General features: G+C 36.4%; 1 protein-coding gene and 1 pseudogene across 1 annotated transcript; one reads left to right on the plus strand and one right to left on the minus strand.

The window, feature by feature from the left end:
* Positions 1-263: 263 nt before the first annotated feature.
* LOC149957422 (uncharacterized) lies at positions 264-2,227 on the minus strand. The gene is made up of 3 exons (XM_090167024.1): positions 1,837-2,227; positions 933-1,775; positions 264-871 (listed from the first exon to the last, which is right to left on the minus strand). Exons 1-3 carry the CDS (start codon positions 2,225-2,227, stop codon positions 264-266), a joined length of 1,842 nt encoding a protein of 613 aa, XP_090023150.1.
* An 11,158-nt stretch (positions 2,228-13,385) lies between these two features.
* On the plus strand, positions 13,386-14,667 carry LOC149957423 (uncharacterized; annotated as a pseudogene).
* The last annotated feature ends 1,124 nt before the right edge of the window (positions 14,668-15,791 follow it).

Genomic DNA, 15,791 nt, shown 5'->3' on the forward strand with positions numbered 1-15,791 from the left:
TGACTCAATTTTCGAGAAACAATTTTATTTAAATAATGTATGTAAATTGGATGAAACACATGCACACACAGTTTTTGACTTAAGAGAATTCACGCCGAAAAATTTCAAAACCTTAAATTACTTCAGAAGGTTTATCCAGTGGTGTCCAAAAGCTAAGGTTTTTTTACCGTTCCCTAATAGATAGCGTTTGGTGTCGCATGGATTCAAAGATAACTTTCTTTGATTGATTGTAAATAATTCGTGTTTGGAACTTACTATTCGATTCATGGAACTAATAGTGACTTTTCTGTTAAACAAACAATCGCGATAGTGGCTATGTCTAATATTTTTTTAACAGTGTGCCTAGAGATACCCTTCAAGGTTTTTTTCTCCCCCTTTCTGGACAATAAACTATAGGATTTGGGTCTCAATCCGATAAATTCTTCGGCGCAAACACTCTCAAGCTCGTCCTTCATCGTCCCTAAAACTTTATGGTTCGTTTTGTCGTAATTGGGGTGATCTTTAGGATAATCTGAAAAATCAAAAAGGTGGGAATTCGCTCTAAAGTCGGTGTACACGTCCGGTGTTATTATATCGTAAGTTAAACTGTCCGTATCTGTAAATAATAACCTGGCGGAGTTTCCGTACTTATTTTTGATAAAATCATAATGAAATCTATACATAAATAACTTTGACAAATCTAAAATTGAAAATCCCGTATAAATCGGTCGATTCAATGTCAGCTTCTTCTTCGTCATTTGAATCCCCACAAGGTCGTTATGAAATATTGTAAATCTCTCGAACGCTGGTGACGAGGCTTTCTTAGTCGCCATTTCCGGGGTTTGCACCAGGTGGAAATCTATTCTATTCCTCAAATTTTCCATTGTTTTGCCTGTAAATGATATAATTATTAAGAACAGCGCTATATATTAGAGTTTATATAAATTATTAACCAAACACGCTGTTGTTCATGTATTTAAAGAGGTTACGTTCATGATTTGAGGTTGCGTGCTTCCGTTTCTCGGTGTTAAAATCAATATAGGGCCGAAGCCATGGTCCCTGTCTAAATGACAGAATACGGTGCACAGCGGTTAAAATCAACCCTTTTCCGACGTAGTAAGCTAAATTTCTGTAATGTACACGTAGCGTTCTTTTTTTGCATAAATTTGGAATTAACTTTGGTAGGGCGTCCTTTTCGGGAAGTCCTACTTCCTTTAAGAGCAGTTTGTAATATCTAGAAAACATATCTTTTGTGATTGTTTTGGATTCGGGGGCTAGCGGATAGCAATCGTGAAGTTCATGCAACTCGTCAGGGTATTCGAGGTCTACCTCAAGTATGTACCCGTATAGCGAATCAGCTGGAAGGTTTACGACATTCTTTTGCGTGAAATCCAAAAGGTCTTTCTCTAGCACCCACTTAAAGTCTCCCATTGGTAATGAATCGCGCATCACAGTTCCATATAAATTCGTAACGTCGAGATACATGATGTAATTTTCCGGTTTGGTGACGTCATATGACTCGGGGAGGTATCGATTATTAGCTTTTGCATAACGCCGACTAATAACCGAGACGCCGCCTCTCAAACCTCTTTCGATAAAAAGATGCATGTTGATATCTGTTAGTAACTCCAATTCCACCTTGGTCATTTTTAGATCCGCCTGCCAGGCGAATCCCGGACCCTTGAAGGCGTGCGCGCAATCAATACCGTAAAACTCATATCCCATTGTCCTGAATGACTCGAATACGCAGGCCAATTGAAGGGTGTCAACTTTAACGTACAAATCGTGAAATTCACCTAAAGAGACACAGGGTGTAAAAAAATTGTGGCATTTATGTTATGCATATGTTGAAAATACCTAAGTTTTTGATTTTAAAGGCGGTCCAAACTTCACGCGCATGCTGATAAGATTCGTCGGATATATGTTCGTTCGTTAATGTATTGAAAAAGGCTTCCTTCGGTGGTAGTTCACATTCATCAAACTTTTTCATATCCGAAATATAATCATAAGGATATGTTTGTTTTTTTAATAGTAGGGCAGCCTGATCGGGGGGGAACGATGCGTTGAGAATTGCGAAGCTATCGAGTCCACTCTGGGCTAAATTCTCCACTAGGGTTTCTAAGGACGATGGCAGGAAGCGTATTGAGTCTATGAATCTTAGACGACCGTAAGAAAAACTGATGTACACTTCGGACGTGGTGGGAATACACTTGATTTGTTTATCTTTACATAATCCAAGTCTATCCATTATAAGGTGGGCGTCATAATGTTATAAATTGTGAACTACAACCGGTATGAAAGCGCCCACACGTAGCTTTAGATTACACGAACGATGAGCCACTCCCCTAAAACGACCTATTAAACAGTAAATGAAAGTATAAACAATTTATTGGTAAACTTTACAATGTAATGGATAATAATTTTAATACCTGTGTAATGGTCGTGGTCTTTAACTTTTGGGTCCTCATCCGTGAACACTTTCAAACAGATATAGTAATTCGTTTCTGTCATACTCCTATGTATCTCCTCCGGGGTTAAGTCCATCGGTATGTTTTGCCGTAGTTCATTGGCAATTACCTCCTCTTCTACAAACAAATTATCTAGCAAAACATCCACCGCGTTTAAACCACGATAAACCACTGGAGTTCTCGGTTTACCTATGAAATGAATAGTATATAATTAATTGAAAGTTCTATGTTAATACAATTTATAATACAAATTACCATCAGGACCCACGACGACGTAACTGAATCCGCACGCTATATGTTGCGACAGCTTCGTTGTTGACGACCTGGATTCATTCGGTAAGCAGGTGTCATATTTTCTTATAATGGATTCAAAGTCTAAATAAATTAAGAAGGGCGTCTAGAAATAAAATTATCATTAAGTCAATTGAAATTAAAAATTTTACGCAAAACAGAAAAAATACTTACTTTTTGCTCCCATCCAATTTTGTCAAATTTTAGTAATGGGTTATCAAATGGCATTTTTATTCTTTGGGGGTCGTAAATACTACAGTCATTTATATGTTCTTTGTAACTAATTTCCGCACGAGTTCCACTAAATCTGTGCAAACAATATCTACACATGTAGACTTTGCCGTCATGTTTGGTGAATTTACTAACTAATTTACTTAAATCGGTAATCAAACAAAAATGATGTAAATTATTTTTACTGATTAACAGCATATCAATTTGGCGTTCTTCACACACTTTATTTTCACTGACATAAAGTGGAAATGTAGTACCCTCATAGCCGTAAATGTTTATTGATAAAGAATTTGTTTTCTCGAAGTTTTGGAGCTTCATGAAATTCAGCGTAAAAGGAAAAGTAATAGTTGAGCAGTCTAATTCAGATTCGTAACGTTTATAATTACGAACAAAATTTTGGTGGTAATTCGAAGGGTGAAGTTTCGCGAGAATGCACCAGAGGAAACATTTGTCATCTTTATTTTCAATGTTCAAAACACCTTTACAATTTTTAATATCGTTGGGTATTTCTACAAAGGTGCCCCCCACCAGTGGAAAGTAATTGATGATATCAACTTGAACGTGCTGAATTTCGTTAATAACCCATCCACTACCGGTAGATTCAAATTCTTGCATTGCTTTTGCTATATGAGGAATGCAAATATCGATTTGACCTGGTATAACTTCGGGGAGAAGGGTTGTGAATGTTTTGGAACGGAAGTAGGCTAACGTCTCAATTTCTTCTTCACCACCATTAAGGGGGCGTGTGTAATTCACAACTATGCAAATGTACCATTTCATACCTTTCTTTTCACGCAACTTGGTCTCCAGATATTTAACAAAGCCATTTTTTATCGACTTTACAAATACCTCGGCATCAGCTTGTTTTTCTTTTGGGGCGTATGTAGTTGTTATCACGGCACCCCCTAAAGCCGCGAGGTGTTCGGCATCATTTTGAAAGCTATCTACAACACTATCTATTTCCATGAATTCACTTGATGGCACGATTTCACAGTTTTTTAGCTGGGTACTATTTTCGGTGGCGTTTTTGGAGCTTGAATTATCTGAATTAGACAACTTTGACGTATTAGCAGCTTGCGTAACATCGTTATGAGGTGTTGTGGAGGTTGTAGCACGTCCATCCGGAATTGCCGAATGATTACCCACAGTTACATTAGCGGATTGCGCATTAAATCCGCGATGTGTGCGAGAATGCTTCACTAAGATGTTTTTTCGCACAAAACTTTTCCCGCAAATTTCACATGTATGCTTTTCTCCATCATGCGTTTCACGTACGTGACGATTTAAAGAAAATTTCTTCGGATACGATTTCCCACATGTACTACACGTAAACATTATAATACCCTATATTCACGACGTTGACTCGACTTTGTGGCAGCTTCTAAGCGAATGCGACATAACCGAGGTTTATATACGGTTCGCCGTATATATATATATATATGATAATATACCACTTGCGTATATTTACATTTTAGTTCTCTTATTTACAATGTACTTAAAATTGAAGTCAATTTGATATTCTTTTAACTATGCCTATTTGAAATAATAACGATAAATGAAGTTTTTATTTATTGACAATCATTAATTAAAATTGAAGTCTATTTGATATTCTTTTAATTATGCCTATTTGAATTAGAAACAATAATAACGATAAATGAAGTTTTTATTTATTGACAATCTTTGAATATACATTTAATTATCATCATCGTCATCCGCCATTTCCGCCCTTTTTAATATACCCTCGAGGGCTAAAATTTCCTCTAAATCATTATTCACGAAAGTTTTATTATTTTCTTTTTTCTGTCCTTTTCGTCTTCACCACTACTTTTTCTTTTCTCTTCCACCACTCTCCTGCGCCTGCTCCCCGGTACTGTACCGGATGGTCCGGCTATTGACTGGTTTGGCGGTGCCATTTGGTGAACTTGCTGATGGGCGGCGGGTGCTTGTTGCTGAATGACGGACGCTTCTTGATGAATAGCCTGCGCTTGTTGATTTACTGGGAGATGTTGTTGCGCAACCACGGGCTGTTCCGGATCTTGGAAAAAGTTAATAAATTGATTGGCCTCGAGCTCTTCCGCCACGCTAATTGCGACGTCGCGGTGTTCAATCTACAGAAATTGAAATGTAAAATCAATATGTATAAAAGCATACTCACACTAATGTACTCTCGTGCTCCATTACCTGACGCATTGAAAATGTTACGGACATTTGGGTGATATGGCAGATGCACGTCAATTACCCCCAATTCTTCATTTCGAACCATTTTTACAATGAATCCCTTATGGTACTTTCGTACCATAATGTCCATAATTCGAAATGTGACCTGGAGTAAATCTGGACGGTTGGGTATGGGCCCGAAGGCCCCCTGATACCTGATGATGGCGAGGGTGCGAGACATATCCACTTTGACGTTCGAAGGTCTTTGGCTTTCCATCTCTATCGGAATGGCTGGAACTTGCGAATATAGTTCAAACCGTCCATGTTCCTGGCTTTTATACGATTTCGAATTCTTATCGTGGGTTAATTGAAATCAACTCTAATAGACTATCAATTTGAAAAGTGTTGAATATTAAAACCACTACCTTCATATTTATGTCAGTTAATCAAAACGAGTAAATAGTAAACAATAGACTATCAATTTGAAGGGTGTATGAATGTGAAAACAACTATCTTCGCATTAACGTCAGTTAATTGAATTGAGTGAATAGTTAACAAGTATCGATGTAAAGTGGTTATTTCCCATAAAGGAAAAATTCTGGCATTCCACTCGAATGACGTTAATTGTCTGTAGAGTAAAATCAACAAATGAAATACTAATGCGGTTATTTTCCAAGACAATTTTATTTATCATCATTTACCCACTTTACAATAACAACAATTCATTTCATTGTATAGATGGTATTTACAAACCCCGAATGGCATTGAAATGTTTTTAGATAACTTGGAAAGTTTGGGACATCCAAAATTTTCCACATTAATAACTTCTTTTTTAAATAAATTTGACAAAATTTTAGATTTTTCTAACCCTTTTGTATAAAACACCGTCGCCTTTTTTGATATATCGAAGCATACATCTTGTAAATTGATAAAATCCATATCTCCGTCATTCCAATGAATGTTACATATGTTTCGTGTGACCCATGAACACAGCTGTTTATCTTTTATGGATAAATCATTATAAGGGTACGGTCCCTTAAATGTAAATATCCCCTTTTCTCCATTGTTTGGAACTATGAAGGCTAATTCTTTAACGTAATATTCTCCACGAGCTCTAAGGAAACTAGCTTCAACAAAGCATGTGTTACTCTCGTTGCTATAACAAATTAATATATTATAATTGTTAAATAACATTTTAGATATTAGCTTGATGATACTTACATTTCCATTGTTGGAGTTGTGATGGGACCGAAGTAAATAATAAACTGTCGCCGTTCGCGACGTCCCTTTATAAACGTATAGATTGTTTACTTAAGATTTATAGAGGTGTTTTAAAGATTTTAAATTTGATTACCCGTTCAAATATTTCTACCTCCATAGTCGAAATTGAATAAAAATATACCTCCAAATTAATGAAATACGATTATACCATCATACCACCAAATTAATGAAATACGATTATACCATCATACCACCAAAAATACCATCATATGGTATATAATTGGTATATGACTGTCATTCTTCATCTACTATTATGTAATATTTATACAGGATGTCAACTTAAAACAATACAGAGCTAATAATTCCAAATGTGTTATAGGTAGGAATATGACATTAAAAGAGTGTATAAAGCGCGTAGGGGGTCATTCCACAATGAAAATTTCAATGAACCTCATCCATGTCTTCAAGGTTATTCAAAATGTATCTCGACAACCATAAGATAGAAACTTGGTTCCAATTATAAAAGAGTTCCCCATCACAATTTATTTGACAAAGAATTTGAACAGCATGCCGCCGACAGTTCATTACATTTTTAAACAGGGCTACCAGATTTTCCGTTGATATCAGTCTATTTGCAGCTTTAACAAAAATGTAGTTCTTTCTTTATCATATTTCAATTACATGTATTACTTTCCTAGTGCAATTAAACTTTTCTAAAAAATGTCCTATAAAAGCCGTGCCACGTCGACGCCGCCGTTAAAATTTGGTTCTACGCCTCCACAGACAAAAAGTCGGAAATCACCGGTTCGCCGCCGACCGTCAAAATCTCGTGGCTTCGAGGTCTATGACAAACCAGTCTTAGTTCCTTTGCTTTATGGCGACGGCGTTTTCTGTTAGAGCATGAGGGAGAATGGAAGCATTGCAAGAAATTGTCTCAAATTAGTCATTATCGCTATGTAGAAATAAAATAAATTTCGGTTTTAATGATAAGTGAAGAAATGTATAACCTTAAAATATTAAGATTGAATAGTGTACAGTCTTCATTCGGCTTATAATACAGTTTTTTTTTTAATTGCTCTGACTGGGCATTTTTTTTTTCAGAAACTGCAAGAGATAGAGTTGCGAAATTTTCAGGGTATATTTCTAGTGTGGGATCGCTTTAAATCCAAAATTTCAGAAAAATCGGAAATACTTTCGGGTTTTTGTACAAAAACAATTTTTATATGGTACCAACATAACGGCGCACCAGTTCGCGTACCAAGATGTGTAGTGCAGCATCTTAACAACGAATTCCCTCAGCGTTGTGTTGGCAGGAACGGTCACGTTCGATGGCCTGCGAGGTCTCGGGACCTGACTCCGATGGACTTTTTCTTGTCTGGGTTCATCAAAGCACAAGATTACGTGACGCCCGTTAAAAACATCTAAGATTTGCGTCACCGAATCACTGCAGCCTTCGAACTTGTCACTACGGATATGATCGCACGGTCGTTTCAAAACATGCTTCATCGATCCCAAACATGTATCGTGGCAAACGAAGGTATCATAGAACCTCACTTGTAAAATTCTTAAGTTTATTCGAATAAAATGTTCAATTAAAATCTTTTAGACATTTCGTTATTTTACGTACAAAAATGCGAAAGCTATTGGCCACTATGGACAGCTTGTGTTTTTCATCAGCTCATATCTTCGTGAAAAAGTATTCGTTTCCAATGAAACCAATTTCTTTGAAAATTTTCGACAGCGCTCTACAACTTTCTCATTGAAACGTTTTTTCTAGCACCTACCGGTGAAAGTATTTCTGATTTTTCAGAAATTTACGATTTAGAGCGATCCCACACTAGAAATAATACCCTGAAAATCTCTTGAAGTTTCTGACAAAAATGCCCAGTCAGAACAATTTAAAACACCCTGTATATAAAGCTCTAAATATCGTAAATTTCTTAGCGATCATTAGATGGCGCGACGACTCACTGTATAACATCCGTTTAACCCTCCCCCCCCCCCTTCTCCACCGCGAACGGGTTGTTACGCGTCCTTTCCAGTTAAACGACCTTGAACTTCCCTTATCAAAAACACCAGCAGAAAAATAATCCGACCAATCACTTGACGGTTATGATCTGACATTTACCTAACACCTCATATAAATTGAATTTTGTGTCCATGGTTAAAACTTTATAATAAAATTAAATAACACGACTGATACTTCATGGTTTTAAAAATTTTAATTATGACAATTAAAATGTTTAAAACCATGAAGTATCAGTCGTGTTATTTAATTTTATTATACCTAACACCTGTTTCCCATCATCAAATTAATTATGCTTTACCAGGCATTGAAAGTCGCCCATTTAACGAAAAATCTATTTAAAAGATAGTGCGCCATACTTATAAACCACTACTATATACAGGGCCGTAACCAGGGGGGGGGCGGTCGGGCCGTGCCCACCCTGGACCGTATGGTTGTATGTACAATTTTTTATTTTTTTTTATTTGTTTCCATTGCGTGCCCACCCTGAAATCAAATCCTGGTTACGGTGCTGACTATATATTTGTTACAGTATTCCAGTATTTCTGCATATTTTGAATAACCGATTCAAAGATATGTCATCCTTAATTGGGATCAAATTGGATCGATCTGATCAAAATTGCATAAGGATTCGTATGATAGCCATAGTTAATTAGTTACCAAGGTAAATCAAAATTATTCAACTACAAGGTTGGATAAAAGGAGATTTTGGTAGAAAATTTTGATCTGCCCCCCTCCTTCCCTTCCATCCGCTTCTATCATTCTTGCACGTGAGCGCCATCTAGACGATTAAAAATATAAGATAATTAAATTAACAAAATATAGTTATGCAATTTATTTAAAATAAATATTAAATAGAATTAATTTAATTTTTATTTTGTGTCATAAAAATAAATTAATTTGATAAATTACTTTCGGGATTGATAGAGCCCACCAGGAGCCGTGATATGAGTTACCCTTTCTGACTTTTCAACTCTATAGTTGAGAAAGCGATCTTAAAATGTTTCTGGTCCTGACCACATTTTTTTATAATTTTTCACGATTTTCTACTTTTTTACAATAGATGGCGCTATTAGGAAATACATATAAATTTAACCCTATTTTGCTCATGGGGTGGAAAACAATCGGAATTTTCGTAGGACAGGCGCTTCTATGGCAGGTATAGCGTCGTTATTCACCCTTATAGTTGAATAATCGTGGATAAATTCTGGTAAATGCCACACTTACCTTTGGCATAGTCCATCTCACGATTTGAATCGTTGTATTTCTTATCGACGTCAACATAGCCCTACTCAAATGACATTTTAATACATAGTTTACACTAAAAGGGGTAACGTCCTTTCCCCCTCGAATTCATCCCATGTGCTTCTCCCCGTACAGTACTGCCAGTAATTTGTGAGCGCGCTTTAGCAGTCAGCGGTCTGACTCGCCATTGAAATTTCAATACAAGTCCTAGGCTTAGCTTCATAATCATTAATATTTGTTTAAAATTTAATTAAAATGGTATATTGTTATGTTTTAAGTTGTAAAAGTCAAACGAGAAGAGTTGATAATTTATCCATCTATTCAATACCCGGTGTTATTACTAACCAAAGTGTTTATATTCGCGAATTATCTCTGAGAAGAAGAAATGCATGGATTAAGGCTCTTAGGTTGGAGATTTCAGAACCAAAGAGATCCCCTGTAGCATTAGGGTGTCGTTCAAGAGTCGGGTGTGGGTCTAAAAGTCGTTTTTTCAGGTCGACGACCGTATGCCGACTCAAATTGTTCAATTTTTTTAAACCAGTAAAATTATAAATTTCCATTTTGAGACTTTATAAAGTCGGCAAGTCGACTTTAATGTACAGTCGATATGCCGATTTGATAAGGGCCACCCATGTATTTTTTTCATATTTTTAAAATAACTGTATTTTATTGTATAATTATACTTGAAGTTAATTTTTACTAATTATGATTAATTAATTTTTAGAAATTAATTTGCATAAGAAGTTACTTCCCCTGTAGCAAATTAGAGTCGGGCCGACGTCGGCAAAAGGTACTAAACAGTAAAGCCGACCTTTGGATTGAGGGTCAAAATGTCGTAGGGGTAAAATGGTCGGCCGACTACAAAACGTCGACTCTTTACCGCCAATTAATAGACCTAAGAACCGACTCCAAAACGACGTTGGGCCGACTTTATATTAATGCTTATTTCCGACCCAAAACTGATCTCATTGTTAGATTTTCGAATACAAATAAGTTTGAAGAAAAAATAAAAGTGAATAAAAAATTAATCATCACCAAATAGTCAGAAAATAATTAAAATATCCAATTTTCCTAAATAAATATGGTTGGTTTCATAAAGTTAAGGTCTATTTTAAGTTGGATAATGGTCGTCATACCGACCATAAATAGTCCCAAAAACGGATTTACGGTGTTAGTGTCGAAAAACGTTTCGGCATTTGGTCGTCGACTATAAACCATTGAATTGGGAATAATACTGCTAGAATTAAAATTACGATTTCAGTTGCCATGGTTACGCGGGACCTAATCTGATAAGACTGTACGAAATTCATCTTTATAATTAGGCGGTAGCGCCATCTATATTTTGTAAAGTTATATGGCTAAAAATAAATAATTATTAGCTAATTCACCGTAACTTGAGTTAAAAAGGAATCGTGTTGACAGAATAAAATTATTTTTAAACAACTTCAAAGGTTGGTTTGTTACGAGAAATCATACATTTCAATTTCGCATCAGATTCGCGAAAATTCAATTGCAATAGTTGCCACCACTAGAGACAGATGCCCCCACGGTAGAACGATAAAGTTGATAAAGTCTCCTTATGGAACGAAATTGGTCCCGCGCCAGCCAGGTTTTGTTGTACCTCTATTTATTCCTAACTCAATGCTATAAACCGACTTTTCGACCGTACCCCGACTCTAAACCAAAGACTATATATAAATAGAATGGCGTATTCAATGGCTCAACTTGCATACGATAGCAGACGCTGGTCAAAATTTTCCCCGCGCTTCAGAGTGCTACTAGTGGCGCCTCTAACGGCTGGTCAAAGGCTTCTCCCGTGTTTCGAAAGTGTAAACAGGTTTTTTGTATGGAGACGCCTGTCTAGTAAGCGAAGCGTATATAGTCTTTGCTCTAAACCGACTTCATGTGTTACAGGGGTTTGCGATTTACGATATTATTTCAAAATATTAATTCCTGATTTTTATTGATATTGATTAATTAAACTCTAAATAGATTAAAAAATTTAAAATATATTAATAAATAGGCTTATTGATACGAGCACAAACGTTTTTCAAACGCTTCATAGTTAAAAAATTCAAAAGCCTACGCCAGGTAATACTTTCGCAGCGCCATTTCCGGATTAGCAGCATGTTAGAAGTTTATTGGCGAACTAGCTTGAGATGAGAGGTGTAATTGTTGACTTGTGCGCTTAATTTTCTATTAAAAATTAATGGAAAAATCATTGAAATCTTGAGAAATACATTAAATCTAAACTAACAAAGTAAGTTTTTCAATAATATATCAATATAAATAATATCTATATCAATTAATTATAGCTTTGTGAACAATGTTTTGCATGAGCTGTTAAGCCTTGGCAATTACAAGGCCATGTGTTTTATGAATAACATGTAAAATGGACTTCAACATTAAAAGATAATGATATTTGTTAAAAGTATTTGAATTGTAATTGTTTTTACGTATTAAAATCTAGAAGCTTAATTAAAAAGTTTATTTTCATATCACTACTATATAAATTCTATGTACTTCGCCAAAAGATTTTCAGTCTTGTATATTGTTTGTATTAGTTCTATTAATATAAATAGCTCATTTTTATTGAAAATTATTATCGATTCAATCTCAGCAAAATTACTGTTTTCAGTCTTGTATATTGTTTGTATTAGTTCTATTAATATAAATAGCTAATTTTTATTGAAAATTGTTATCGATTCAATCTCAGCAAAATTACTGTTAAGGCATCAAATTGGTATTAAGTTGGAGTGCCGAAGTGCGATTTAATTTGACGTCGGCACAACGTTCGTTTCACAGTTGGAATTGTATGTATATGACGTTAGCCCAACGTCGTTTCCGAGTCGGAAATATGCCTTTGTGAAGTCGGCTCATAGTCCTTTCTGAGTCGGCCCATAGTCCTTTCTGAGGCGGCCCATAGTCATTTCTGAGGCGGCCCATAGTCATTTCTGAGTCGGCCCATAGTCATTTCTGAGTCGGCCCATAGTCATTTCTGAGTCGGCCCATAGTCATTTCTGAGTCGGCCCATAGTCATTTCTGAGTCGGCCCATAGTCATTTCTGAGTCGGCCCATAGTCATTTCTGAGTCGGCCATATTCATTTCTGAGTCGGCCCATAGTCATTTCTGAGTCGGCCCATAGTCATTTCTGAGTCGGCCCATAGTCATTTCTGAGTCGGCCCATAGTCATTTCTGAGTCGGCCCATAGTCATTTCTGAGTCGGCCCATAGTCATTTCTGAGTCGGCCCATAGTCATTTCTGAGTCGGCCCATAGTCATTTCTGAGTCGGCCCATAGTCATTTCTGAGTCGGCCCATAGTCCTTTCTGAGTAGGACATACATCGGAAGTGAGTCGAATTTTTTATGTCGATCGACGGTCGGCCGACTACTTTTCTACTAGGACATTTCGACCTTTCAGAGTGGGGTTGCCCGACAGTAGGCCGACCTTTCTGTTTTAAGACACTAGCCGACGTCGGCCCGACTCTAAAATGCTACAGGGGATGGCATAGAGTTTGTAATCGCCACTTTATTACTGGTAAGTTTTAGTTGTTTTAAGTATTTCCTAGTTATCTAACCTTATTACTATAACTAATATAACATGATTTACCTTAATTGCTAGGCAAACCAGCTTTTTTGGAAGATGAAACTCATCCAGACTAGGTTCCTACACTTTATTTGGGGTTTAATACTTTATCAAGTCTTGGAACACCTAAATTAAAACTAGATTCGCATAACCGCTCTATAGAGCGGGCCAAAAAGAAAATCATGAGTGATGGAGCAGCTTCAACTTCGCTAACTGAGGAAAGCGTTTATTTCACGGATGATGATAGCATATATCTTGGAGATGAAATTTCACCTTTATCATCTACATTACAAGATGAAATAATGGAACAAGATGAAGTTATTATCGAAAGAAAATATACAGGAAAATTCGGAAGTAGTTAGAAAAGTTTCGAATAGGATTGTGACGGAAGATCAATATTCCAACGTTGATGTAGGCACTCTGTGTACACCTGATGTTTCTCACTTTGGCATTCAAACTACTGAAATACTGCAGACGAAAACCCAAGATGAATCAACTCAAACCAATTTATCCATAGATGATATTTCTGAACTTGAAAGGATTGTTCAAAATCGCATATTTGATAAATCATATATCGAATCAAACGAATCTCGGGCAGTTTACTACACTGGCCTTCCAAACGTAGGAATAATAGTAGCAACTTTCAATTTACTTGTTGCTCGTGTGCAACCCAACTTAAATGCGAAGTTGTCTTTGTTTCAAGAATTTTTGGTTACACTTTTAAGGTAACGGCTTGATTTAGATGTGCAAGACCTTGCTTTTAGATTGAACGTCTCAATTGCTACTATTTCCGGAGTAACTGATAAATGGCTGGATATAATAAACGTGAGGCTTGATAAGTTAATTAAATGGCCTTCTAGAGAGGAGTTGCATTTGACAATGCCGAACTGTTTCAAGAGCGCTTTTGGAAACAAAGTGGCAGTTATTATCGACTGTTTTGAAATCTTCATTGAAAGGCCCTCTTCATTGGACGCTAGAGCTGAGACATGGTCTAATTACAAACTCCACAATACCATGAAATTTTTAATTGGAATTACACCACAGGGATCAGTTTCATTCATTTCAGAAGCATGGGGTGGGCGTACATCAGACAAACACATTACAGAAGAATGTAAAATTTTAAATAATTTGTTGCCAGGGGATTTAATTTTAGCAGATCGTGGATTCAATATAGCAGAGTCTGTTGGGTTTTTGTGTGCGGAAGTTGCTGTTCCAGCTTTTAGAAGAGGGAAAAAACAACTAAGTGCAAAGGAAATAGGAGAAACAAGAAAGATAGAAAATGTAAGAATACATGTCGAAAGAGTGATTGGCCATGCTCCAAACAAATTCCGTATTTTACAATCTACCATTCCTATTGATTATTTAAAAAGAAATAGTAGTTGTAATCAAACAAAATTAGATAAAATAGTAAAAGCTTGTTGTGCTTTTATAAACGTCTGCGAGTCTGTGGTTAGATTTGATTAAAAAATGTAAATATATTAGTTTGTTCATATGCATATAATAAAAAAACTTTATTTTTTCACATTTCCATTTTTGGGCCTACCCAGTGGACGTGCACGTATGTCTTTACAATCACGGCAGTACCAAAATTTGGTAGAAGGGGCTTTTCGTATGCCTAAACATTTAAAGTGGAACCATTTATGTTTACAGTTTTCATTATCACATGCTACCATTTTATCACTTTCTCCTTGGCCGCAGTAGCAAAACTTTTCAGGTTCTTAACTTTTTTTATATAATATTCTATCTTCTTTCCCTAAACACTCAAAATAACCCTTATAAAATTCTTTTGATTTAATAGAACTCATTTTTAAACTATCTATGAAGCTAAGCCTAGGACTTGTATTGAAATTTCAATGGCGAGTCAGACCGCCGACTGCTAAAGCGCGCTCACAAATTACTGGCAGTACTGTACGGGGAGAAGCACAGGGGATGAATTCGAGGTCGAAAGGACGTTACCCCTTTTAGTGTAAACTATGTATTAAATATTTGTTGGGATTTATATTATTTTAAAAGCGTGGGTGCCATTTTAAAGTTTAGATGGCACCACTGTCTCCATATTTGTAATTTGAACTGAATCACATGATCACGTTAGTCACGTGATCTAAAACCAAAACGGCTACGGAAGTAAGTCCAAGAGGACACTTCCTCCCCGGGGCGCGACGTGATCAATTATCTCAATTTTAAATGTATAATTGTTATGACTTAAAACCTGTAATAAAGTAATATTTTGTTTAAAGGGAATATAACCTCAGGTATTTGGTGTGGAACACCAACGGTTGCAGCTCTGGCCGCTCTTGCCTTTGGCTTTAGAAATGTTTAGCGCCACTGTACGGGAAATTTGAAAAATTGAAGGGGTCTTCCATAAAGATTTTTTTGCAGGTTATATTCCCTTTAAAAGATTGATACTTAATTGTTAGTAGACAAAACCTAACAAATGGCGACGGAATTTGGAAACCGAAATCACTGCTAAAGCCAGACAGTCACATTTCATTTTTTGGTGAGGCCCAAAGGAATCCATTAGAAAATCTACCCGCCATATTTGTCAAGAGATCTCCGGCAACAGCACGAGTAACGCCGAGAAGTACCGC

This window comes from Leiobunum rupestre, chromosome 2 (genome assembly GCF_980474605.1).
Source record: "Leiobunum rupestre chromosome 2, qqLeiRupe1.1.hap1, whole genome shotgun sequence".
Taxonomy (NCBI): domain Eukaryota; kingdom Metazoa; phylum Arthropoda; class Arachnida; order Opiliones; family Sclerosomatidae; genus Leiobunum; species Leiobunum rupestre.